At 43.3% G+C, this 25,367-nt stretch overlaps 1 protein-coding gene across 1 annotated transcript in view; it reads right to left on the bottom strand.

Annotated features, from left to right (window-relative positions):
- Positions 1–25,367, bottom strand: part of SIK3 (SIK family kinase 3) — a gene marked incomplete at its 5' end in the record, with an annotated part of 242,914 nt that overhangs the window by 24,869 nt on the left and 192,678 nt on the right. The window contains 9 exons of the mRNA XM_079708717.1: positions 1,279–1,434; positions 1,704–1,857; positions 3,227–3,336; positions 3,447–3,524; positions 3,958–4,101; positions 4,347–4,457; positions 5,001–5,119; positions 24,369–24,492; positions 25,044–25,168. Coding sequence (XP_079564843.1) covers positions 1,279–1,434; positions 1,704–1,857; positions 3,227–3,336; positions 3,447–3,524; positions 3,958–4,101; positions 4,347–4,457; positions 5,001–5,119; positions 24,369–24,492; positions 25,044–25,168 — 1,121 coding nt within the window. The remainder of the gene's footprint in view (positions 1–1,278; positions 1,435–1,703; positions 1,858–3,226; positions 3,337–3,446; positions 3,525–3,957; positions 4,102–4,346; positions 4,458–5,000; positions 5,120–24,368; positions 24,493–25,043; positions 25,169–25,367) is intronic.

Here is a 25,367-nt window from a genome sequence, read left to right as displayed (position 1 = left end):
ACAGCGGACGGAGTAAGTCACCGCACCTCCCATAAGGCTGTCCCTGATCCTTCATAGCCTTCACTGAACTTGCCCTTCTCCGAGTGCCTCTGCCACCTACAAGTCCACGGTCTTCACTCTGGTACTTAATCACATATGGCCCTTTACTGTTATTCCAATACTTCACATATGTGGATCTTATTGTCCCATATTATAAGCTCAGTGAGGCCAGGAACCGTGAATATAAATTCTTTCCTTTTCCCGACAGCAGTGTTACTGGAAGTGTGGCCCATGGACCCGTGCCAGTCCACAGACTGTTTCGTTACCAATCCAAAATAAGGTAGGTAAAGAAATAGAGAGTAAGATTTACAAACCTTTACAGCAACTTAACGGAGTAATTTTTTTCTGTTGAATCAAATAAAATTTAGCCTTGCAGTTCACATATTTTAAAAGTTTTACTTCTCTAATAATTCACTTTCATTTTATTTTACAAAGGTATTTATCCCTGATGGATGGATTGAAGGGGAAAAAAGGTCCTCAACTAGAGATACATTAAGAAGCACTGCCCTAAAGCAGCCAGTAAGGGCTATGGATATCATTAGCACCCAATCTTAAGGTAGTATGAGACTAAATGAATGAATAAATGAATGAAGGAATGAATGAAGGAATTTACCTATGACAGAAAAATAATCAGAAATAAACAGAACCCAGTGGAAGAAAAGAATCTTTGAATGTGACCATCATATAAAAAAAAAATTGGGATTGAGAGATACCAACTGTCAGGTTTGAGCTTGTGAAAGCCAAATAATCAAGTGATTCAGGTTGTACCAAAAGTGTGAGGTAGTGTTAATCAAAGGAGGAAGGGTTGGTGAGAATGTAATTTTGGAAACCAGTCTAAAAAGCAATTAAGTCCAGAGAAAACTGTTAGCTTCCCCTCTGGCAGGGAAACGTTACCTGCAGGAAGGCCAGGCCTGAGGCTAATGCTCCCCCACTCCCCGCCCACCCGCCCTCGAAGCGCAGGGCTGCAGCCGCCCTTTATGCAAGTATCTATAAGTAGCCCCCTGAGGATGAGGCCTCCAGAAGCAGGCTGCAGTGTGGAAATTATTTGGTTAAGTGAAGAGGTTAACCAAAAATTAACTCTGGAAAATTCTACCAGCCTGAAGAAAATGGGAATGACACTGAGCATCATACATTGAGGGAAAGAAGAAATTCAGACATTTAGGTTGGAGACTCTGGGTTCTACAACCTCTTTATCAAAGGCCTCTGAGAAAGCAAGTTGGGCTTCGTGCTGCAACTCACTGGTGTCATGGTGACAAGAGGGGAGGGTCCCCGTGGGCGCTTCAGCAGCTGCTGGGCATGCAGTTGGATGTTGGCGCCTCCATCGGATGCCCTCCGGCCAAGGGGGCCCATTCCGTTCAGCAGCTGCAGGGTGGGCGGCTGTAACAGGGACTGCTCCTGTCAGGAGTAGAGTGGGAAGGAACAGATTGGTGAGGTGGGGGGAAAGGAGGGGAGAGGACAGCGGCACTCTCATCTCCTGAAGCTAAGGGATCCTGCGATGGTGACGGAGACTAGAGAAATCTTCCCTCTCACCCGAGCTGCTTTGCAAGAGAAATCATCCTGCCCTATAAGGACACCCTTAAATCCTGGAGACGGTCCCTTAAAGTCTCTCAAAGGAAGCTCAGATGTGCATCTTTGGGGGCCAGCCCTCTCCCATTTCCAGGTACCTTGTACTCCAGCTGCCCAGCTGGCTGCAGATTTTGCATGGGCAACAGGTTGTGCATGAAGTTCATGTTAGGGGCCACCTGCAGGAATGGAGCCTGCGGGTTGACTCCAGGAAAGCCAGGCAGCAGCTTCTGCAGATCCTCCATAACCTCCGTGCTGATGGGAAACAGGATGACAGAGAAGTTCTGTTACAATTCTCACTCACAACCTATATCCCCAAAGTGATGAAACTGCTAAGTTCAGCGCAATTTATTTTGTTTTATTTTTCTACTTTCCTCCTAAATTTGTATTTCCCTCTACGATCCCAGAGCGAGTAGAGGTGTGTAGAGCCTAGCGTGAGGAAGCTGGCCCTCTGCCATTTTACTATCTGGGGCTGGGGATCGCCATTCTTCACGGACCACTCGTGTAAAACCAACACCTCTGAGCCAAGAGGAAACGCTGGCCCCAGTCCAGTTCAGGTTTCCAAGGCCGGGAGGGGAATGGCAAGTTTCTGGAGGACACAGGCCATCCACTAAAACAATGGCTGCCCGAAGTAGCAACTGATTCACCAGGGAAAGAATGCAATCAGTGCCGTCAGTGCTGATGGGCAGATAAGCGTGGATCTGTCGAGCTCCAATGGTGGGGTTTACCGCACACTTTAAAATAAGAGCTCTTTCCACTAACAGCGCGACACGGGACTCCACCCCTTTGCAGCTGACGCAGTCTCTGGAGCCAGAATGTTCCCCTATTGACTGTTTGATCGTAGGCTGAGAATGAGAAACGTGAAGCAAGCAAACCAGCAGGCAGGGGAGGTTTTTTAGGAAATTGAGAACTCAGAGAAAAAAGAACCCTAGCTTTGCCCAAAGCTGAGCTCTCAAGAGAGCCCTGGCCACACCCTTTTCTTCCCTCCTCAGTACAAGAAATAGCCAGAGAAGAGGGGTGGCTATTTCAGTGGTGAGAATCTCCAAGTGCAGAACAAAACCGGGAGAGCTGGTCTTCAGTCCACTTCCCCAGTGTGAGGGCAGCAGGGGACACACTAAGGGACTGTTATGGGGAAACACTTGGGGAAACTGGTACTTATCTGGCGTGTTTTTGGATTTTGGTTTACTTAAATTTTAACATATACAAATTATATCATACTATCTGTCCTCACTTCTTAGATGAGTCTTGCATTAGAATATATAGCAAACAACATCTCTAAAGGCTGTCAAACTCGGATGAATTTTCAGGGGTACCTTTACGTGGCTTAGATCAGAAGGCCTTAATCTTTGTGGGAAAAGACATGCTATGTATGCTCTTCACCAAAGTACTGCAATTACCTGCTGCGATGGTGGCTTTCAGCCCACCATCCACGAGGGACAGCTCTGTGATTTTTAGTCAAATCCAGTCTCATCTACGAGGGACCCTGAACTGGGTTAAAAACATGTCCTGGCCACTGGATTAGATCTCATCTGGGAGATACAGTGAGGTAGGGAAAATGTGCCATGGTAGGAACTCAAAGTCAGTGGGAATTCTCTGCCTGGGTGTTAATCGGGCAGATACTCACCGAGGGTCGGCCACGCCCACTGTGTGCCTCCTCATCGACAAATAGCGGACCAGCGCTTCAGGGGAAGGCTCTTCACCCTCATCACTGTCCAAGTTCACCGTCCCATCCGGCTGAGGAGGAGAGAAACACAATCAAATTAGAAATAAGAAGTAAGGAAAGGCAGCAAGACTATGGGCAAGAAAGCCGTTTCAGCTGACAGCTATCAGAGGTTGCTACTTGCCTCCACGATTTGATTCTCTGGGTTGATGAGCTGCACCTGGGGAACGCTGATGTTCATAGTGGTACCAGCCTGCTCCGCCTGGAAAGCAGTACGCACGTATACACACATTCCTTCAGTCCCAGAGGGAAATAATGATAGGCTTGCAAAGCATTCTTGATTGCTAAACTCTATATGTTTCTACCTCTGAGTCTTTGGTTCCTCTGCCCTTAGAAGCTACCAGGAAGCATTCTTTAGAGAGGACAGTCTCTCTCAATGATTTGCTGTTTCTTTAAAAAAAAATAAAATTCAACTATTGTTGTCCCTCCCAAGTACTGGGATACTCTTCCATCCTCTCTGTCAAAGAAAGGTTCAGTTCTTTGCTTGACCTCTGACAAAGCAAGAGATGACAGCCGGAAGGGGACAGAGGTACGGAAGAATAGGAACTCTCGTGACCTAGAGTTAGTGAGCAATGGCTAACCAACCCCCCTCCATGTTACTTGTCCTGAATCTGGTCACCGGAGTTATTGCCCACCTGGATGTTGACTGGTGCTTGAAAGGCCATGGCTCGGGGCATGCTAGGAGGTAGTCCGACACGCAGAGTTTTGTGTCTCTTATGCCGATCACACAGCAGGCTGTAGATTGCACTATAGTGATCATAGGCATCTGATCTTAATGACTACCAAGAGAAAAGGGGAGAGAGCAAAAAACCTGGGTGATACGGCATGTCAATGACCAAAACGCTTTTAATAGTAACATTAGAAGACCAAAGCGCCTTCTTTCCGAGGCCCAGACAGGGGCAGAGGAAGAAGAATGGGAGGAAAACAAAAAGATCCAAGTTCCCAGGAAGGAGGAAGAATGGAAAAGGCAGGACAGAGGGAGTAGAACGACCCCCCACCTTGTCCTCCACTCATTTACAGATACCTGTAGTGTCCGCTCTTTGTCCAGTCCCATGTCCTCCATGGCTAAGAGGACATCCTCATTTAGGGGGTCCATCTGTCTTTCTTCCTTCAGCTGCTGGCATTCGGCTATTAACTGTAACAAAAAAAGGCAAGCTATCTAACTCCCAATTAACCATGTCAAGATGGCATATCATATATAATGAACAAGCTGTTCCATGCTGCCTAGCTTGGGATATTTTTGGCCTCAGACAAAGCCTAAGCAAGAAAGCCCTGGGTACTCAACTAGGAGCAGATAAGATCGTAAGGCCACTATTTTCCTGAGCTCCTTGGGGTACCCGGGATGGCTACAGTGGTTCAAAGAAAGGAATGCTACAGGAGCCACTGGACCGAGCACACTAAGAGGAGGGAAACAACCCCATGGGAGGAGGCTGTACTGCCCCAAGAGCCAGGAAGGGACCCTGATTTGAGGACAAGCAGTAGGGAACTGGTATCACTGTTCTCCAACAACTCAGCTGGTTTAAGATTCCTTCTTGCTGGCTTCACTTGTTTTAGGATTACACAACAAGTCTGTACCCAGGCCCGCCTTTTCAGGTCCTGGCCTGATTACAATCTCATGCAGAAGAGACTTGCAGTAGCCCTAAGAGGAGTTCCCTGGGGCGAGTGGTGCCCAGCTCACCCTGTCAAAGCTGGGATCAGCGTCCCCTAGCTTCATCCACTTGTGCTTGCAGATCTGCTCCATGGAGAGGCGCTTGTTGGGGTCTAACACCAGCATGTGGCGGATCAAGTGCTCACATTCTGCAACAGACACAGAGCCTGCGTCAAGGTCGGTGAGGGAAGCACCGCTGGGGCTGAGGAACTAGAGGCAAGGTGAGCAGGCAGATTTTCAGGCTCCTGACTTCGAATCTGTTTCTCTTGCTTTGTGATCCTTACCTATGTCCTTGCTTACTCCAGGAGAGACTGGGCGAAGGCAGAAAGAGGTGGAGGAAAGGGAAGTTCAAGTCTGGTAGTCTGGTTAATTAATACCTTCACTAAAAGTCAGATCAGAAAAAATCTGGGGATAATCCCTGGATTTCATTTATTTATATTATGTACGACCTCATTTAAGGCAGTTAATGAAGAGTGTTGAATGTCCTTCTGAAGAGATTCAGTTATCTTACAAGGTCCTCAAAATAGTTCCTCCCTCCTCTATTCATTCCTATGTGCATAGTAAGGCTTTCCGCTTAGGGTCCAAAGCGCTCATCAAAACTCAAGGAATTAGATGTTCTGATGGTTCCAGGTGTGGGGAGAGAGGCACAGGCACAGGATGCCTCCCTGGGTCTCTGCTGGCCTTACTGATCATCTTCTCTGTGTTGTTTAAACATTCACGGGTGCATACAAGTGGGCTCTGAGCTAAAGAGATTCAGATCAAGAGATGTCTCTCTCGGGGAGCTCATGCTACAGAATATATTGCAAAAAGAATGACGGTTTCGAAATCAAGACGCCTATATTCTGATTTCAAAACCACCCTCTTATTTCTAAGTTTTCTCATCTGTAAATTGGGGGTTTTGAGGATGAAGGTGGTGATAATGATGATAGAAACAGCAGTATTAAGATACTCTTCTGAGCCCTTTACACAATTATTTTTATCTCATTCAATCTTCACAGCAATCCTAGGAGGAAGGAACTACCATTCTCATTTCGGAGATGGTAAAAATCAGGTGCAGGGAAGTCAAGAAGCTTGTCGAAGGCCACATAATAGGTCAGATTTCAAGCCAGACAGTCTGACTCTTTGGTTGGTGCTCTGATCCACACCCTACCTCACCCAGAACCCGCAGAACAAAGTCCAAAGTCCTTTGACCTCCCTGAGCTCCAGCACACGGGCCTTCTTTCTAGTCTGTGTGCATGCTTCACTCACCCCCTCCAACAGCATTTACACGCGCTGTTTTCCTCAGTCGGGGTGGCGGCTCCCGAACCCTCACTTGGCTGGTTCCTTGTCATTTGGGAAAGGGCTTAAATGTCACTTTCTGAGAAAGATCTTCCCTGGCCGCCTCATCCTCCTCAAGTAGGCTTCCAGTCGCTCTCTATTACATCACACTGATTTTCTTCACACTAATGACTTCTTTGTGAAATCACCTTGTTTACTGCTTATCGTCTAACTCCTCCCCCGCCCAGGTAAGGTCCATGTCTTTCTTTCTTTCTTTTTTTTTTTTTTTGCGGTACACGGGCCTCTCACTGCTGTGGCCTCTCCCGTTGCGGAGCACAGACTCCGGACGCACAGGCTCCGTGGCCATGGCTCACGGGCCCAGCCGCTCCGCGGCATGTGGGATCCTCCCGGACCGGGGCACGAACCCGTGTCCCCTGCATCGGCAGGCGGACTCCCAACCACTGCGCCACCAGGGAAGCCCCCATGTCTTTCTTATTGCTGTTTCCAGCATCAAACCCGCAATGCCTAAGATGATTATTACACCTAATGGGAGCTGAATAAACAGCTGCTGAACACGTGAATAAATAAATATTTATTGAAACTCTAGTCAAACAAGATTGTATTTGTGGAAATGCTTTTTAAAACTATACAATTCTCTATAAGATACAAAATTGTCTGTTTCTGTTTTACTCCAGCTGTCCTGAAAATAAAACTGGCCAGTGATAATAACAATAACAATAAATTAAAGAGACTTTAATAAGTTAAAAGACTTTTCATATACAAGGCACTGTGCTTACCAACTCTATTTCATTTAATCTTCACAACAACCCTATGTTAGATACTGTTTTCAGCCCCATTTATAAAAGAAGAAACAATTAACATAATCAACCATTGCAACCTAAAGGGCAGAGCTAGGACTTGAGAGCTATGCTCCTGCACATTTTCACGTGGATACAAATCATTTGGTACGTTTTTCCAGAGTAAATTCAACTCTGAAACCCCACAATTTCTGCACCATTTGGCAAACACCATGCTATACCACCATCGTGAAAGGAATACAAAGAGTAATTAAGACAAATTACTCTTAATTTTTAATTTATTCTAACTTTAAACGAAAATACAACAAAGCAATATATCCTTACATCAAACTGATATTACGGGAATCATCAATTTGTTCTTGCTTTATGATCAAAAGTATATTCAAATGCAGTGTGGATCTCAAAGGCTGTAGTTCCTATATCCCTATAAAATTAACGCCATCTACAACATTAAGCTTTTATTAAAATTATGTCTCCAGAGTAGCAAGGCTAGACGCCACAACTGTAGCCTCTATGTAGATGATAAATATCACTGCCACACATCTTTATGGTCTGCAATTACTTGAGAGGAAAAAAGTGTTCTTGATTTAGAAAGTTACTAAAACTAAAGACCCCCGTGTAGGGAGAATGCCTGGGCCTGATTCCAAAGCTGGGAAATTATTGTTAGGCCCTCTAGATGGCACTCTACTGTTTTCTTTTGGTTTCCATACAGCATCCAGTGCATGAACGGTAGCCACATTAGTTCTGAATCAGATGACCAAAGCAGAACGATGTTTAGTTACAGGCTCACTTTAAAACAGAATTTTCAAGGCATTTTATTAAAAACAACAACAACAAAAATTAACACCACTGTAATAAGTCCTGATTAGAAGGTGTATCTGGTTCAATATCAGGATCTTGAAAGCTCTATTAAGTCATCCTTAACCATTATTTGGTTTCAGATGCCTTGAAAAATCTCCAGAAAAATATGAACAAGAATCTATACACAAAAATTTGCGTGTATTTTTAGTCTATTCAAGGAGCCCCCAGAGCCTGTCACAGATTCCACAGGCGTCTACAGGTCGCAGGCTGAGAACGCCTTGTTGCGGTGGCAACACCTAACGGATACAAGCTCTTATCTGTGTGCCCTATATAACATCCAGCGCCCAAAGGAGCAGAAATCTAACACTCTTCATATGTTGCACAGATGGTAAAATATGACAAAATGTGGAAAGCCAGGGTATTATTATCAACTCATGTTTCCTAAGTGTCACATATAGCTCAGGAAATTATATTCAAACTAGACTGGAAAGTACCATTCTACATAAAACATGGAAAGAGGGTGAAAACAAAGGAAATAAATGCTTTCAAACCTAATAACACAACCGCTGGTCAACTGAAATGAGTGGAAAGAAAATGGGGCCTCAGATCAAAGAGTACGAAACATCAGCTTTCCCAGATGCCAAAGAGAACTCTATTTTAATGTCAAAAAAGTCCCCATTGCTTGTTCCCTCTCAAAGGGCAGACACCTTTGCTACTGAATAGAACTGAAGCACCTGGGGCAGTGCAGGAACCCTCGGCTCTGCGTGTTCGCAAGCGCCAAGTGGCCTCTGCAGTGAAAATCGCTGCGGCCCCGCGAAACCTGATGCCACCAGAACGGTGACCAGAGGATGCCCAGCTCAGGCCCTGCTCCGCGGCGCTGACAGGCATTTGGATGACTTTGTGGAGGGAGGGCTGCCGTATGGGCAGGGTCCTGAAACGGGAATTAAGTTCAGACTGCCATCTCAAGTTGCAATTCCATCTGAGGCTGGGTCTTTAACACCTTTGTTTCTTTTTTGACCTTGATAATAAACAGCTTTCTCTAAGAGGCTGAAAGTATTCAGCCCGAAGGAGAAAATAATAAAGGATGAAGAAGGGGAGTTAAAAACCAACTTCAAATCCACCCAAGATAGTTAACAGAAGCTCTGTCTCTAGTTTCCAGGATAGAAGAAATAAACAGAATAGCTTAAGAAAGAAGTTCCTGACTAAAACTTTGAAAACATGTCCCCCGAAGACAGGGTAAAGGTCATGACGCTGATTTATCTTGGAGAAGAGAAGGTGTAGGCAGGAAGGGGCACACTGGGTGTCCTTCAAGTATCTGAAAGATATTTACACAGAAGACAATGTGCATTTATATTTTGCTGCTCCAGGGCCCTGAATTTGGAATAATTAGAAGTAACAAGTTGAATTTAGGAGAAATCTTTCTAATTATTAGAGTTGATCCAAAGTACTTGATCAAGGTCCTAGGGATCTAAGGAGGGGCCCCTTAGGGAAGTGAGGGGGGCAGTCAAGTAGGCAGGGCCACACCCGGAGCACAGCTAATTTTATACATTCGTATTCTGAGTAAGGTTTTATTTAAAAAATTAAGTCCAGGGACTTCCCTGGTGGCGCAGTGGTTAAGAATCCACCTGCCAGGGGTGGTGGTGTGATGAATTGGGTGATTGGGATTGACATGTATACACTGATGTGTATAAAACTGATGACTAATAAGAACCTGCTGTATAAAAAAATAAATTAAATTAAAAAAAAAAAAAGAATCCACCTGCCAATGCAGGGGACACGGGTTTGAGCCCTGGTCCAGGAAGATCCCACATGCCATGGAGCAACTAAGCCCGTGCACCACAACTACTGAGCCTGCGCTCTAGAGCCCGCGCACCACAACTACTGAACCTGCATGCCACAACTACTGAAGCCCGCACACGTAGAGCCCGTGCTCTGCAACAAGAGAAGCCACCGCAATGAGAAGCCCACGCACCGCAATGAAGAGTAGCACCTGCTCGCCACAACTAGAGAAAGCCTGCACGCAGCAACGAAGACCCAATGCAGCCATAAATAAATAAATAAATAAATAAATTTAAAAAATAAAATAAAGAACCCCCCCTCTTTAAAAAAAGAAGAAAAAAGGAAGAAAATTAAGTCCAGAAGCAACTGAATAGGATGAACTCTTTGGTCTCCTCCAACTCCAAAAACCATGTAACTATGAAAAGGGAACAATTTGACCTGAAATAGTATCCTTATTGTCACGAGAAATGTCTAATCAGAGGCTGGCATTTGAGATGTCGTTAGAAGGGCCCCCAGTATTAGGTGTGAAGAAGACTTGGGATCCTTGAACGTCTCACGGAGCTCTGTGTCCCCAGGGCCCCCATAGCACACGGTATGTAACAGGTTCTCAGTAATGCCAGTTGAAAGAAACATGGGACTAGGTGACTGCTACAATTCCTTCTAACAACTTTCATAATCTGATTCCAAGAAGCCACAATAGAATAGGCATTCTCCATGCTTCAAGCTAGAAAAAGCAGCCAACTATCATCTTACAGAAGATTAAGATGTGGCACTGTTTGGGGGCAAAAGCCTGGATCAGATGATTTCCAAGGCCTCCCCTTGCAGCTTTAGAGTTCTTTGTCTCATTCACACAGAGGATACTTACTCACTGATCTTTTCTAAGGCTGCATAGAATAATATGTAAATCAGATTACCACGTGAGGAGACATCTGCATGTGGCCTAGCCATAGCGTCTAGGTTATGGTACAACAAACCAAAACAGCTCCTGGCAGATAAATCTTCTCCATAAACCCTGTGGATGTGTCTGAAAGTATTAATAATGTATCCTTAGCCTCTTAAGAGAGTGAGGGTGAGAGAAAGAAAAGAGTGGAAAACAACACACAGAAGGAGGAAATGAAAGATTAATAGAGCAATTCATTCAAAAATATTATTTAATAATAATTACTAACATTTACCGAGCACTGTATAAGAGCTAGGCAGAGTGCTAATTAAAATAAATTAACCCTTTAAGTTAATTTAAGCATTTAATTCACACACTAATGCTTATTAGTATTATACATATTTCACAAGTAAAGAAATTAACAATCAAGTAAGTTAAGAAACTTGACCAGATAATAAGAGGCAAAACCAGGATACAAATTCTGGTCAGTGTTATGCCAAAGCCAGAGTTTTTAACGCATATAATACCTAAATTAATTGTTGATGTATTAGGTAGTAGCTAGAGTATCTTTATGAAAACATATCAAATCAATTTCACTCCTCTTCCAACAGATCAAATGCCATGTAGTCACCACAGTTCTATCATGATAGAGTCACCTATAAGCCAAGTTCATAGAAAGTGGGCTAGGTGATAACTTCATTGTCAGAAGGCTATGAACAGCTGGAAAACAGTGTTACGGGGAATGGCAAGTTGCATTAAGGTGAACTGAGAGGGCGGGGACATGACGGGGAGACTGAAGTGCACTACAGAAGAGTGAGCTTGGTTTATATACTCTGGTTGTTGCGTGGTGACGGGGACTGGGATGGAAGGCTGGCAACGACAGGCTTCCCCAGTCAAGGGATCACAGGCAGAAGGGGCAGGCAAAAATTCAGGAACTGGCCCTCAGAGTCTGCAGGCTGATCCCACGACGGAGGAAATGCCAACTGTCCCTTAAGCCCTTCAAGTGTGGCCAAAGTACGGGACATGCATAGCAACCATTTTCAGCTCTGTGGGCAGAGGAGTGGTCTGAAAGGAACTGAGTCACAGATTCTTTCTGACCACATAAAACTGCTTGGAGCTGGCGGGGGGAAGAGAAGACATCTGTGTGCCAGGAGGCATGGGAAGAATGCGAGGAAGAAGCAGTCACCCAGGAAATTCATGCCTCTTACAGGTCGTTGGAAGATGGTACGGTGTGGTTTCTCACGTCCTCTTTCCAGTCAACACTAGGTGTGTTCAAAGGTAATGCCAAAACATGTAGCCCAAGAGCTCTTTGTTTTCAATAACTGTAACAAACTTCTTAATAAGGTTTAATTCTCCTGAGCAATTCAAATTTCAAAGAGAGCACTATTTTTCTCAAATCTCAAAAATCCAAAAAAGAAACAAAAATAAATTGGCTAAAATATGTCTGTTTCCCTGAAAAATGGATTAACTTCATATATATTTTTTTTAAGTTACATGGCACTGAAGTCTTAACACTTTTCAGAATAAGAATACAATGTGAAATACTGTCTGATTTTGCTCTCCACTTGGCCAGCTCAGGTACCAGTCTGGGGGAGAACTGACACTATTACAGCAGACAAACAGAACAAGATTGATGACTGGTCTGCAATGACAATCTCTGGATGGAGCACCATGGCTTTGATAAGAATCTGTGTTCTGGACTTACGAATGTTTGTGACTCAGAGCTCCTCTTTAATGCTATCTGCCTTTTCCAAAAGAAAAAAAGAAAAGAAAAAGTCTGTCATAATGTCCTGATCCTGTCATAATCATGGCTAAAAGAGTGTGCTATCTTGCAATGTCATGATCCTTACAGAAAAAATTAAAAAGAAAATCAGTAAGAAATCATAGGTGTTTTTGCCAAGATACCTTCTTTTGGTAGGAAGATGGCCGGAGTTAGGAATCCTCACTCTGCTTGTGGACTAAGTCCTAGAAATGATATTTTTTAACATGCCCAAGGAAACCCTGTCATTGTCAGCTGTCAGCTGACAAGGTCAAATCTATCTTACATAGCAACTATTTTAAAATCTAAACAAAGTAGACAAATGGTCTTAAAATAAGACATTTCTATGTATAAAGAACATACACTGAATGCACTGTCATATACCTGCATTGAGAGATCACATAAATGTTAAGTACAATCATACAAAATACAGGGTTTTTGTTGTTATTACAATGAAATTTTGTTATACTGGATATTGCTAGAACAATGGTGCTGTAGGTATTAGAAGATTTTTACTCTATAGAAGTTAAATTTTGGTACTTTACTGTTACAATAGAAATGCATAAACATTTCTAACTTGTATTTCTAACTTTAAAGGGATAGTCAATACCACAGTTTTACACAATGAAAGAAAATACACAATCTTGGAATTAACTCTAATAGAACTTAATCTGTAATAACGTTGGTTGTGATAAGATTTGACTCATAATAAACAAGCACTGAGATCAGCTCCTCTAAAAGAAGTGACACTGAGGAAAAAAATGTCTTGTTTTGAAGCCATTTGCTTTTAGTTCTTTCGGGGAAAGAAAAATGGGAGTCCCAGTACCAAAGCATTCCGTAAAATTCCTACAAGGATAGCCCAACAGCAAGAGATCAGACAAGGAAGTGGAGAGTGATTTAAATACAAATTCTACCACACTGTTTTCTGCAAATTATTATCAGAATGTTCTGGAATAGAAATAAAGTTCCTTATAACCAAATCCTGTGAGACACTTTCTATGGTTGAACAGAGGCCAAAGGGAGATGGCTTGGCACAATCTAGCAAATAATGATGGCGCAGATAAGAAAAGCTTCTATTAGGAATCCATAAAGTTAGGCTGAGAGGCTAAAACTTCCATTTTAACAGTTTATCAACCTGAGATAGACTGAGGAGAAAACAACTGTTTGACCCATAGGTATCCATTTATTAGAAAACTAACATCTATTTCTTGAACTTTGCTTATCTTCAAGGTGGCTGTGACCTTGCCAGAATTAAGGTTTAGAAATTAGGAGACGCTGGCTTAAAGGCTGGGGATGACCACATTTACCCCTGCAGCCTTGACCTTGAAAAGCCCCTGACATGCCACACTGTTATACTAGAGGCTGTCCAATTTGCAGTTCACATTTTTAAAATAAAAATTTGTCACTTACACTACCTTATTATTCAAATATACTTTAAGTCCTAATAGCAATCATTACAGTGGAAGAAACCTCTGGTTCAGCTTTATATCAGAGTCCAATACATAGTCCTTGATACTAACACTTTTTTCCAAAAATAATCCAGATGCAGATGGGCAAAGATATCTATTCCAGGACTCTCTGGATACTTGGAATAACCTGTGAGATATGTACTCACTGAGAATTAAAGTACAATCGAAGACAGTTAGGTGGCTTCTGAAGCCAGAGTGCACGGGCTCAAATCTCAGCTCCACCACTTCCCAGCTGTGTGATTCTGGGTGTGTTACTTATCCTTACCATGCCTCAACTGTCTTGTCCATCAAATGACAATAGAAGCCTACCTCATAGGGTTGGTTTTTTTTGTGTGTGTGTGTGGTACGCAGGCCTCTCACTGCTGTGGTCTCTCCAGTTGCGGAGCACAGGCTCCAGACGCGCAGGCCCAGCGGCCATGGCTCATGGGCACAGCCGCTCCGCGGCATGTGGGATCTTCCCGGACCGGGGCACGAACCCGTGTCCCCTGCATCGGCAGGCGGACTCTCAACCACTGTGCCACCAGGAAAGCCCCATAGGGTTGTTTTAAATATTAAAGAAGTTAATGCAACAGTGTCTGGTACCAAGAAAGTGTTCAATGGATGTTAGCTATTATTCAAATCTCTGGAGTCCTTCCATCTAGAACTACTTTCCTTACTCTATTTTCCTCTCTAGGGTTGCTGAAGCTAGGAGACAGTGTCCTTGAAAAGGGTAGTAAGAGATAGGGCAGCACCCATATTTATCCCCTGGTTTTCTATCACATTAGGTAAAATCACTGCAGAGCTGGTTGGGGAGGCTTGCTTAACTCTGAGGTAGCCCTAGCCTCGTTCCTGACCTCATGTGGATTTCTGCACTCACTAACATGAAAGGACTACACAGGTTGCCTCCCTAGCGGCTGAGTATACCTTAAACAAGTATGAGAGAACTGTTTTGAAGACTCTGAGCTCCTTAGTATACGGAGACTGATGGGCGAGTTACTTTAATCTCCTGTCCCAATCCGCATGCTGTGTGGTTCTTGATGAGTAAGCCAATCAGGGCAGAATTGTTTGTATCTAAGTAGAAGCTTCTTGGCAGCAGCTGCATGGTAGTCTCCATCAGAAGCATAATGTAAGCCTGGGTCTTGCATTCCCAGGGATAAAATGCTTATGCAGTATTACAATTAATTAAGTCACAATGAAGTCTAATCAATAAAGACTCAAAAATATTGTCCACAAGAGATCTCTATATACTTGCCTCAATGCATTTTTTTCACTGTAAATTAATTTTCCTTCAGCTAAATATTGGGCTGGCCAAAAAGTTCGTTCGGGTTTTTCCATAAGATGTTACCAAAAAACCCAAACGAACTTTTTGGCCAACCCAATAAATGACTGATCTTACTATATCTGCTAGCAGGTGATATAAGTGGTGAATAAGACAAACTAGGCTTTAAGAAGTAGGCCTCTGACGGTGTTTAAAAATATACTGGTAGTGACTGAGCTTGGTGCTCAAAAACTTTACATTGTTGGCTTCCGTCAGTGGGACCGGAACTCAGAGAAAGCAACTGCTAACATATGTGGCCAGGTCAGGTCTCACCTTCTGCAGAAACTCAAAAAAACAGCAAGGTTCAACTTTGAATCCTTTTATAATTTAGGCTCAGGGTTTTACCTAACTGCTCTCTGGGATGCTCTGAGAAGTTTAATCCAAAAACACTTGCCGGAGACCAAATGTATTTTACGTGAGACATTGAAAGCCAAATCTATCGTAGATCAAACCCTTCTAAAAACTAGAAATCACTTCACCTGGTCATTTACATATTAATGTATATAACAAAAGTACGTAAAACCAATTAATAATTCAGATCATCAGTGAGTTACCTATCACTTTAATAATAAAATGCAAGAGTCTGATGGAAGAGTCTATAGGTAAGTGATGATTCAATTTTTCATTAAAAAAATTTACTGAATATTTACGTCATACCAGTTGCTCTTAAGGCTTATGGGATGATGATGATGTGTGTGTGAAACACAGTTCTGATATAAAGGAGCTTGCATTCTAGGGAAGAAGAGAGGAAGACACATATATAGCTATTGAACTAGGTAGTATAATATCGATCCCCCTTGAATAAATCCTCTTAAATTTATACCACTGTCATTGCAACTTGAAAGTATGTCTTTAGTGTATCTTGGGATGTCCACGAAGGGAAGGTTGTATCAAACAAACAAGACTAGGCCTAGAAATATCCACTAATTGGGAGGACACTTCATTCCACACATTACTGACAATAAAGAGATGCTTAGAATTCTTAAACTAACTGTATCCATTTGTATAGCATGGCCTCCCACACAGCTGTAGATACTCTGGAATTCAACTTGGCTAGAAGAAGCTGGACTATGAGGCCTTCCCCAGTCGGCCACCCAAATGCTCATTTGAAAAATGACACCAGCTCTGCTGGAGTTTCTAGATCCTTCTGGTAGAAAAATGGATAAACTCAGTTCAAGTCTATGACAACAGCCTGAGAAAAAAAAGGATCTTGTTTTTTAGGACTCCCCTCAACTACATTATTATCTGTAGCACAGTAATGGCTGACCTGACAGGCTGGAAAGCGGCTGGCTCCAGCCTCCATATAAAGAATTAACTCTAGGTCTAACGAGGTGCAATTATGCCTAGAAACTAGAGGTGTAATCAGCAAAAAGACTCAGGGACAGACTCTAGGTTTCCTTTACATGAACTCGAAACATTTTGGTACTTGAAGGACATCTAAGCTGAGAGAAGACTAAACCATCGTATGCATTCATTTTCTCCCATGCCTTTATCCTTCTGACAGCAGTCTCGAAGGGCCTTGGGACTCAGGCCTACGCTGGTAGGCAAGGCTGAGCACATGTATGTCCCTGAGGGCAGAGAGATCACACTAGTAACACAGCAACCATCTACTCATTTCCTAGATTGGGTTGTTTGTCACTTCCTGTACTTAATCTTACAAAAAATGTTATTCCTACTTAGGGAATTACTTGTCAGGATTAAAAAGCGACCACATTTAGGATAATTATGTTGGTGTTCTATGAGTCTTTAAACTTCCGTGTTAACGTATATCATGTTATAAATATTAGCTCTTTCTAAGTAGTTAAAATGTTACATGGTTTATTTCTAAGCACTAAGACACAATGTGGCTGACAGCATGGCTAGCTATTTCACCAGCATCCACTATTGGAAGCCAGCTCTGTAAGGCCTGAGTAAAAATCTTTTGCCATGTTGTGGAGGTGGAGGGGAGAACGGATCCAAGTTGCTCACAGGAAACACTGTGGACACTGGAAAAGCAGAGGAAGTGGTTTGTTTATACTGCCCTTTGTTTGCAGCGGTGTGGTGTAGTAGAACAGATACTGAATTTGAGTACTAACTTGGTCACTTATTACCTGTGTGGCTTTAGGCATGTCAACTAATTTCTTTAAACTTCAGATTCTTGTTTTGTTTTTGTTTTTTTTTTTGCGGTACGCGGGCCTCTCACTCCTGTGGCCTCTCCCGCTGCGGAGCGCAGGCTCCGGACGCGCAGGCTCAGCGGCCATGGCTCACGGGCCCAGCCGCTCCACGGCATGTGGGATCCTCACAGACCGGGGCACGAACCCGTGTCCCCTGTATCGGCAGGCGGACTCTCAACCACTGCGCCACCAGGGAAGCCTAAACTTCAGATTCTTAAACTTCATTGGCAAAATGATAAATGCTAGTGTCAATACCAATTCCAGAGTACATTTACATAGCACAAATTAGATCAAGTATAGGAAATACTTTGCAAACTTGAAAGCCCTAAAGAAATGTAAATTACTGTTACTGATATTATTATTTGAATTATTCGGTAGTGAACACTGTAACAAATCTATGCATGCATGCATCCATTCATTCAACAAATATTTACTGAGTGCCTACCAGGACCCATGCAGTGAACAAAAACAAAATCGTATTATAGTCAAGAGGAAGTGGGGATGAGGGGTGGGGACACAGTAAACAAATAAGGTCAGGTAGTGGTAAGTGCCATGAAACACCATGAAGCAGAGTAACGGAAAGAGAATGACGGGGGTATCAGGAGAGGTCTCTCTGGGGGGACAGTTAAGCAGAAACCTCAAGTTAGGTGAGGAAGCCATGTAAATATCTGAGGAAACAGGAATGCGTGCACTTGGAAAGTCTGAGAAAAAGCAAGGACGCCTCTGTAACTGGAGCTCGGGGCCTAAAGGGAAGAGAAGCAGGAAATGAGATTAAAGAGAGGGGCCAACCACAGTGTGCCTTGTAGGCCATAATAATAATGACTTTTGGAATTGTTTTCTAAGTGTAAATGAAAGCGACTGGAGGGTTTTAAGCAGGATCCTATTTACTATCTACATACTGTTTACTAAATCCTACTACATGCCAGATACTCTGCTAAGCTAGAGGCAACTGTGAAAAAAACCCCACATTTTGTCTTTACTTTCTCTAAGCTCACAGTCTGGTATGGAAGATATATAATGAAAGAAACAATTACAATGAAATGTTTGGGAAGTCCCATGATAAAAGAAAGACGTAGAAATTATCTAGATTCTTATTTTTATCACATCTAATTTCTTGCTCTAGAATACAGGAGTGGGGGGCATGGGGTAGGGTGGGGGGAGGAAGAAGTACCCCAGGCGGAGGGAGTTGCTCCAGAGAGTATCACTTGTTCCGGAAACCAGAAGGAAATTAGGGCGACTAGATGTAGAATGGGATCTGGGGCTGCAGAGACAGGCACGAGCCAGGTCACAGAAGTATTACTATGTCATTGTTTTTCAAAAAGCAGTCATGAGATCAATTCAGTAAGTTATAATTAGCATTTTTAATGTAATAGAATAAAATGTATTAGAGTGCACTGCACCTAGTAAAGACAAGTTTTGCTTTTTTTTTTTTTTTTTTTTTTCCTCGGTACTCGGGCCACTCACTGTTGTGGTCTCTCCCGTTGCGGAGCACAGGCTCCGGACGCGCAGGCTCAGAGGTCATGGCTCACGGGCCCAGCCGCTCCGCAGCATGTGGGATCTTCCCGGACCGGGGCACGAACCCGTGACCCCTGCATCGGCAGGCGGACTCTCAACCACTGCGCCACCAGGGAAGCCCAAGTTTTGCTTTTTAAAAAAACTTCTGTTCAGCTGTATGTATATATGTATTTTCTAGGTCACTGTATGAAATGTATCTTTTACTACGGTCACGGTCAAAAATGAAGTCAGTGCTCTAGCCGCATTAAGGAGCGAACTTCAGCCTAGAGGCAATGGTAAACCATTGAAAAGTTTAAGCTGGAAAATGACAGAACCAAATTGTGTGTGTGTGTGTGTGTGTGTGCGTTTTGTCGTATATACTTTAGAAACATTACTCATGCAGCCGTGTGGAGAATGCATTAGAGAGGGATAAGGCTGGAGCCAGGTGTCCATTTAATTGGCTATTATTTAATCCAGGCAAGAGCCACTACAGAAGTGTCTACAGGAATAGAGGGTGGAATCTACAGGACTTGGTAAGTGAGTGGCTGTGGTGATGGTAAGAGAGGAGGAATCAAGGCCAGCTTCTTGGTCAGACGGTGACACCATTCACTAAGTTAGGGAACACAGAATGGAGCACTTCTAGGGAGGGATTAAATTCAGTTTTGAAAATGTTTCCACTGATGTGAATTCAAGACACACAAGTAAAGCCGACTGGTAGCAACTGGTTGGATATATAGCCTCTCATCCCAGAGGAGAGGTCCGGGCCAGAGAGTTACCCAAGTGTTAACTGGGGACTGAACATCACTGTGTTCCCTGAAGCCAAAGCAGTGAATAAGATGCTCAGAAAGATGGTGTAAAGAAGAAAAGATTTAAAGGATGAACAGAGAAAGAGAAATCTGGCCAACAAGGTGTACTCAGAGAAACAGGAGGAAAGCTGGATAACGTGGCATCGGAGAAGCAATGGGAAAAAAAGTGTTTTCAAAAGTAAGGAGTGACTCAACAATAAGGAAACAAACAACCAAATTTAAAAATGGGCAAGGGACTTCCCTGGTGGTCCAGTGGCTAAGACTCCACACTCCCAATGCAGGAGCGGCCTGGGTTTGATCCCCTAGTTGGGGAACTAGATCCCACGTGCCGCAACTAAGAGTTCCCATGCCGCAACTAAGACCCGGCACGGCCAAATAAATAAATAAATAAATAAATAAATAAATTTTTTAATGGGCAAAACATTTAGACATGTCACCAAAGAAGATATACAGATGGTAAACATGCCTATGAAATGTTAACCATCATACTTCATCAGGGATTACAAATTAAAATAACAAGATACCACTTCACATCTATTAGAATGGCAAAAATCCAAAGCCCTGACAATACCAAATGCTGGTGGAGATGCAAAATGGCACAACCGCTTTGAAAGACACTTTGGTGGTTTCTTACAAAACTAAACATACTCTTATGGTATAATCCAGCAATCACACTCCCTGGTATTTAGTCAGATGAGTTAAAAACTTACATCCAGGGGCTTCCCTGGTGGCGCAGTGGTTGAGAGTCTGTCTGCCGATGCAGGGGACACGGGTTCGTGCCCTGGTCCGGGAAGATCCCACATGCCGTGGAGCGGCTGGACCTGTGAGCCATGGCCGCTGAGCCTGCGCGTCCGGAGCCTGTGCTCCGCAACGGCAGAAGGCCACAACAGTGACAGGCCCGCGTACCGCAAAAAAAAAAAAAAAAAAAAAAAAACACAAAAAACTTACATCCACACAAAAACCTGCACACGGATATTTATAACAGCTTTGTTCATTACTGCCAAAACCTGGAAGCAACCAAGAGGTCCATCTGCAGGTGAATGGATAAGTAAACTGTGGTACATCCAGACAATGGAGTATCACTGAGCATTAAAAAGAAGTGAGCTATTAATCCATGAAAAGACATAGAGAAAACTTATATGCATATTACTAAGTGAAAGAAGCCAATCTGAAAAGGCTACATAATGTATGATTCCAACTATATGACGTTCTGGAAAAGGCGAAACTGTGGAGACAGTAAAATGATCACTGATTGCCAGAGGTTAAGGGAGCGGGAGGGATGAACAGACACTGAGGATTCTTAGGGCAGTGAAACTGCTCTGGATGATACTACAATAGTAGATACATGTCATTATGTATTTGTCCAAACCCACGGAATGTACACCACCAAGAGTGAGCCCTAGTAAACGATGGACTTTAGATGGTAATCCAATGTAGTGTCGCAGCAGGTTGATGGACCGTAACAAATGTTCTACTTTGGTGCCGGATACTGACAGTGGGGGAGGCTATGGGTGTGAGGGGACAGGACGTATATGGGAGCTCTCTGTACTTTCTGCTTAATTTTGCTATGGACCCCAAACTGCTCTAAAAAATAAAGTTTATATTTAACAAAAGAAAGAAAGGAGTGGTGAACTTTTAGCATTTAGTGCTAAATACTGCTGGGCAGTCATTAAGATAAAGACCGAGGATGTACAATAGATTATGACAAGATCACTGGTGACTCCGGCCAGAACGATCCACTACACCCCTTCTCTGCCTCCTTCCAGAATAGAACTGCAAAGAGCTGTGTCTGTTTCCTTTCTCCGCTTCCCATCCACCCCTTTCCGGCCGCATCTACATGGGTCAGGGTTTTGCTCCTGTTTCTCCACCAAAATGGTACTTCAGGATCATCAGCAATCTCTTCAAATCCGGTATTCCGTTCTGTATGGCTATTAGCATAACTGATGACATTCTGGGCTCCTACCATGCCTCCCGTCCTTCCACTGACCCTACCTAGGACTCTGCTAAGTCACTTCTCTGTCATCAAGGACTCTGTAGTTAATAGCCATTGTTTCATGATTAGGTCCAGGTGGCCTCTGTGCTCTGGTGGTCTCCAAACAATGATGAAGACCTTTGCTGACATATTCCTGGTGCCCATTAATAGACTAGCTACCCATTAATAAAGATTGACTTAGGAATGCACTTACTGTTTCCAAGCACATACCCACGCCCCTTAGGTTAACGATAAAATTGTCCCCTTGGCAGTGCACGGTACCGTTGTGAGTGTTCCTAGATGGTGGCCGCCTGATCCTACTTACTCTGTGAGTAAGTTACCCTATAATAAACTGACCCATTGATCACCTGGAGCTGCCTACCTTGTTTTTCGGTCTCAAGATGCCTTCTCAGTTCAATGGGTGCTTTCCGTTCCCTCCGTCCTCCAGCAAGTTCTCAGTCATCTGACCTATCAGCAGCACCCCCCACAGTCCCTCATTCCCTCCTCCTTGAAACATTCTCTTCACTTGTTTTCTAGGACAGAAGACTCTCTGGCTTACCTTACTAGCAATTCCTATGCGGATCCCTCTTCACGTTCCTGATCTCTGAATATGAGTGTGTCCCAGAGATTAATCCTTAGACCTCTTCTCTTCTCTGCAATCATGGCCTAAAAAGTGACCTTATCTCAGAGCTTAAAATACTGTATTATCTATATACTGATCATTCCCAAATGTGTATCACTAGCCCACCACTCCCAACTAAGCTACAGTCCTATATTCAACTGTCTATACAATATCTCAACTTAGATGTCTAATGGGCATCTCAAACTAACACATATAAAATATCTCTCCATTCCCATCTCTGTTAGCAGTAAATCCATCCTTCCAGTTGCTCAAGCCAAAACCCCTGGATTATTAATAATTACTTTTTCTCTCACATCAAATCCCACATATATGTTGTTGGAGCCAGACTGCCTAGGCTCAAATTGTAGTTTAGTCACTTAGTAGCTGTGTTATCTTGGGAAAATTGCTAAACATCTCCTGGCTTCAGTTTTATCACCTATAAAATGGGGGTAATAGTCCCATGTATCTTACAGGGTTGTTAAAGTAATTAAATGAGTTAATGTTTGCAAAATGCTTGAAACAGAGTCTGCCACACAGTACATACTATCTCTCTGTCTCTCTTTTTAAATATTTATGTATTCATTTATTTGTTTAGGCTGCACCAGGTCTTAGTTGTGGCATGAGGGATCTTCGCTGCAGCATGCGAACTCTTAGTTGCGGCATGCGGGATCTAGTTCCCCGACCAGGGATCGAACCTGGGTCCCCTGCATTGGAAGCATGGAGTCTTACTCACTGGACCGCCAGGGAAGCCCCTGTATTATCTCTTGAATCTGACGACTTCTTACCATCCCCACCTCTACACCCCAGTGTGGGAACTAGCCACCAATATCTCTCATCTGGATTATTGCAGAAGTCTCCTGCTAACTGGTCTCCCTCCTTCAGCCCTTGAACCTTTCAACCAACAGAGATGCCAAAGTGATTTTTTTTAAAAAACAAAAGTCACTGTAAAGTTCTTTAGATATTTTTGCATGTTTGAAAATATTCATAATAAAAGTTAGAAAAAAACGAAAAGTCAGATAATATCATTCCTCTGTTAAAATCCTCTGATCCTTTGCATTTCACTCAGAGTGAAAAAGGCCTTAACACTGACTGACTAAGCCCTCAGAGTGAGCTCTCTGTTGCCTCTCTGATGGCATCTCTCCTGTCCCCTCACTCATTCCTTTCCAGCACAGAGATTTCCATCCTGTTCCTTAGACACCCAGTCATGCTCCCTCACTGGGGCCTTTCTACCTGCCGTCCCCTCAGCCTGGAAAGCTCTTCCTCAGACTGCACGGCTCACGCCCTTGCCTTCTTCAAACCTTCGCTGAAATGCTGACTTCTCAGTGAAGGGATTCCCTGACACACCTTTCCAAATAACCACCCACCCACCATCCCTAACACCCTTTCTCTATTTTATTTTTCTCACAGCTTTTTTCTAATATGCATTTCAGAAATAAAATTTCTGAAATGTATTCTAGATGCAATTCTCATTTATTCTAAAACGTAATTCCCACGTGCTTATACTGTGTTGCCAACCCAGTGGACATACACTCTGTATGTTGTTCCTTAACGTGAAATCATGGTTAAGCAAAACTAAATAGATTGCTTACAGCATTGTCTCCAAAATGTTCTTTTCTTAAGTGCACATAGATGGTGATGAAACACTGTAGATTCTGGGTGTCTGGTGTCTGTCTGCAGTGTTAAATTCTTCTAAGAGCTACTTACCCTATTGCCCACTCACTTAAAAAGTACTTTTTGAGTCTGGGGGATAAATGTCATAGAAGCAGGAAATGTAGTAGCAGCAAGATTAAGATGCAAAGCCTGCTTTATCCTTGGAATTTATTACCACATCTCAATGGGGCCCCAGTAAATAGAAATATCATCCTGAAAAAGGGTGAGAGATGAGGTGAAGACAAGGGTGAAACTACTACAACTGCTGCTACTGTGCGATGGACCTATTAACTTTACACACATCATTTAATTTAGTTCTCATAGTGGTAGCCCTCACAGAACTGTCAGCCATTTATTGATTGATGAGGAAACTGAAGCTCAGAAAGACTTAGTAATCTGCCACACCACACTGGTAGTCCTATGTAGAGCCCAGAGCCAAACTCAGGAGGGTTATCTGATGCCAAAGCCTAGATGCTCTGTTCCTATAGAACCTTGCCTCTGGAGGTGTCAATTCAGCAAACTGGAGCCAAAAAAGGTGGTTAAATGGGCAATTTATACTCTGTCACTCAATTCCTGGGATAACTTTGCATGTCTAATGTTCCATGAACCCAGTCATAGCTGTGTGATGGCAACTCCCTTACCTGTGGACATAAAAAATGGGATGCGGAACTTTCCACTCAACACCCGGGCCCGCAGATTCTGCAGTGTGCTCCCATCAAATGGCAGGGCACCACACACAAGCACATAGAGGACGACTCCGAGGCTCTGCATCCCAAACAGAGAGTACGTACAATTAATCACATCAGAGGAAACAAAAAAGGCCATTATAGTATGTGTATGAAGATAATGGTGAGTCATGCACGAGATAATGGAACAAACTTTTTCTTCTTTTTTTATGAGAAATAATATGGGGCACTGTCAAGGCCAATCATCTTTAGAATAGTCAGCATTCTTCTTTGCTTCCAGACATTACTTTTTGGGAACATAACTAGAATTTCTCTCAGTACTCATCCTAGGGAGAAGGCAAGTGGCAACAACAGACAGAATTTCTGTTCTTGACAAGGGGACCCATCCAAGCTTGCCCTAGGGATTTCTTTTTTTTTTTTTTTTTTTTTTTGCAGATGCAAAGGGGGAGGTTGAACTCTGTGGCTCAGTCCATAAGACAAAGGTTGAAGAACAGACTGCACGAAGAATTGGGGATCCAAAGAACAGGTGATCAATTCTAGTACAGTACTACGTGTTGTCCAGGATGAGGACAGCTGTCATCAATCAAGGGTAACTAATGTTATGGGGTATAAGAGGAGGCAGTCACATACCCAGATGTCCACTTTGGGCCCGTCATATTCCTTTCCTTCAAAGAGTTCAGGTGCAGCATAGGGAGGGCTGCCACACCAGGTCTTTAGCAGCTGCCCGGGAGTGAAGAGGTTACTGAAGCCAAAATCTAGAAAGACAAATGGATATAACTCACGTTATCTTTACCCAGTGTATACTAGTTTCTAGTCAATAGAATAAACGTTCTGGATCCTTAAGTCTGAATATCAAACACAAAAAGAGAACCTTTAGAAATTATATAACCAGCCGCTGGAATTTAAAGTAATAGTGAAATAGAGATACAGATGGGCTGGAATGCAAAAGACACA

Source organism: Hyperoodon ampullatus (genome assembly GCF_949752795.1).
Source record: "Hyperoodon ampullatus genome assembly, chromosome: 7".
NCBI classification, from domain to species: Eukaryota; Metazoa; Chordata; class Mammalia; order Artiodactyla; family Ziphiidae; genus Hyperoodon; species Hyperoodon ampullatus.
The sequence above is the reverse complement of the archived record's forward strand: the minus strand, read 5'-3'. Positions and strand labels throughout refer to the sequence as shown.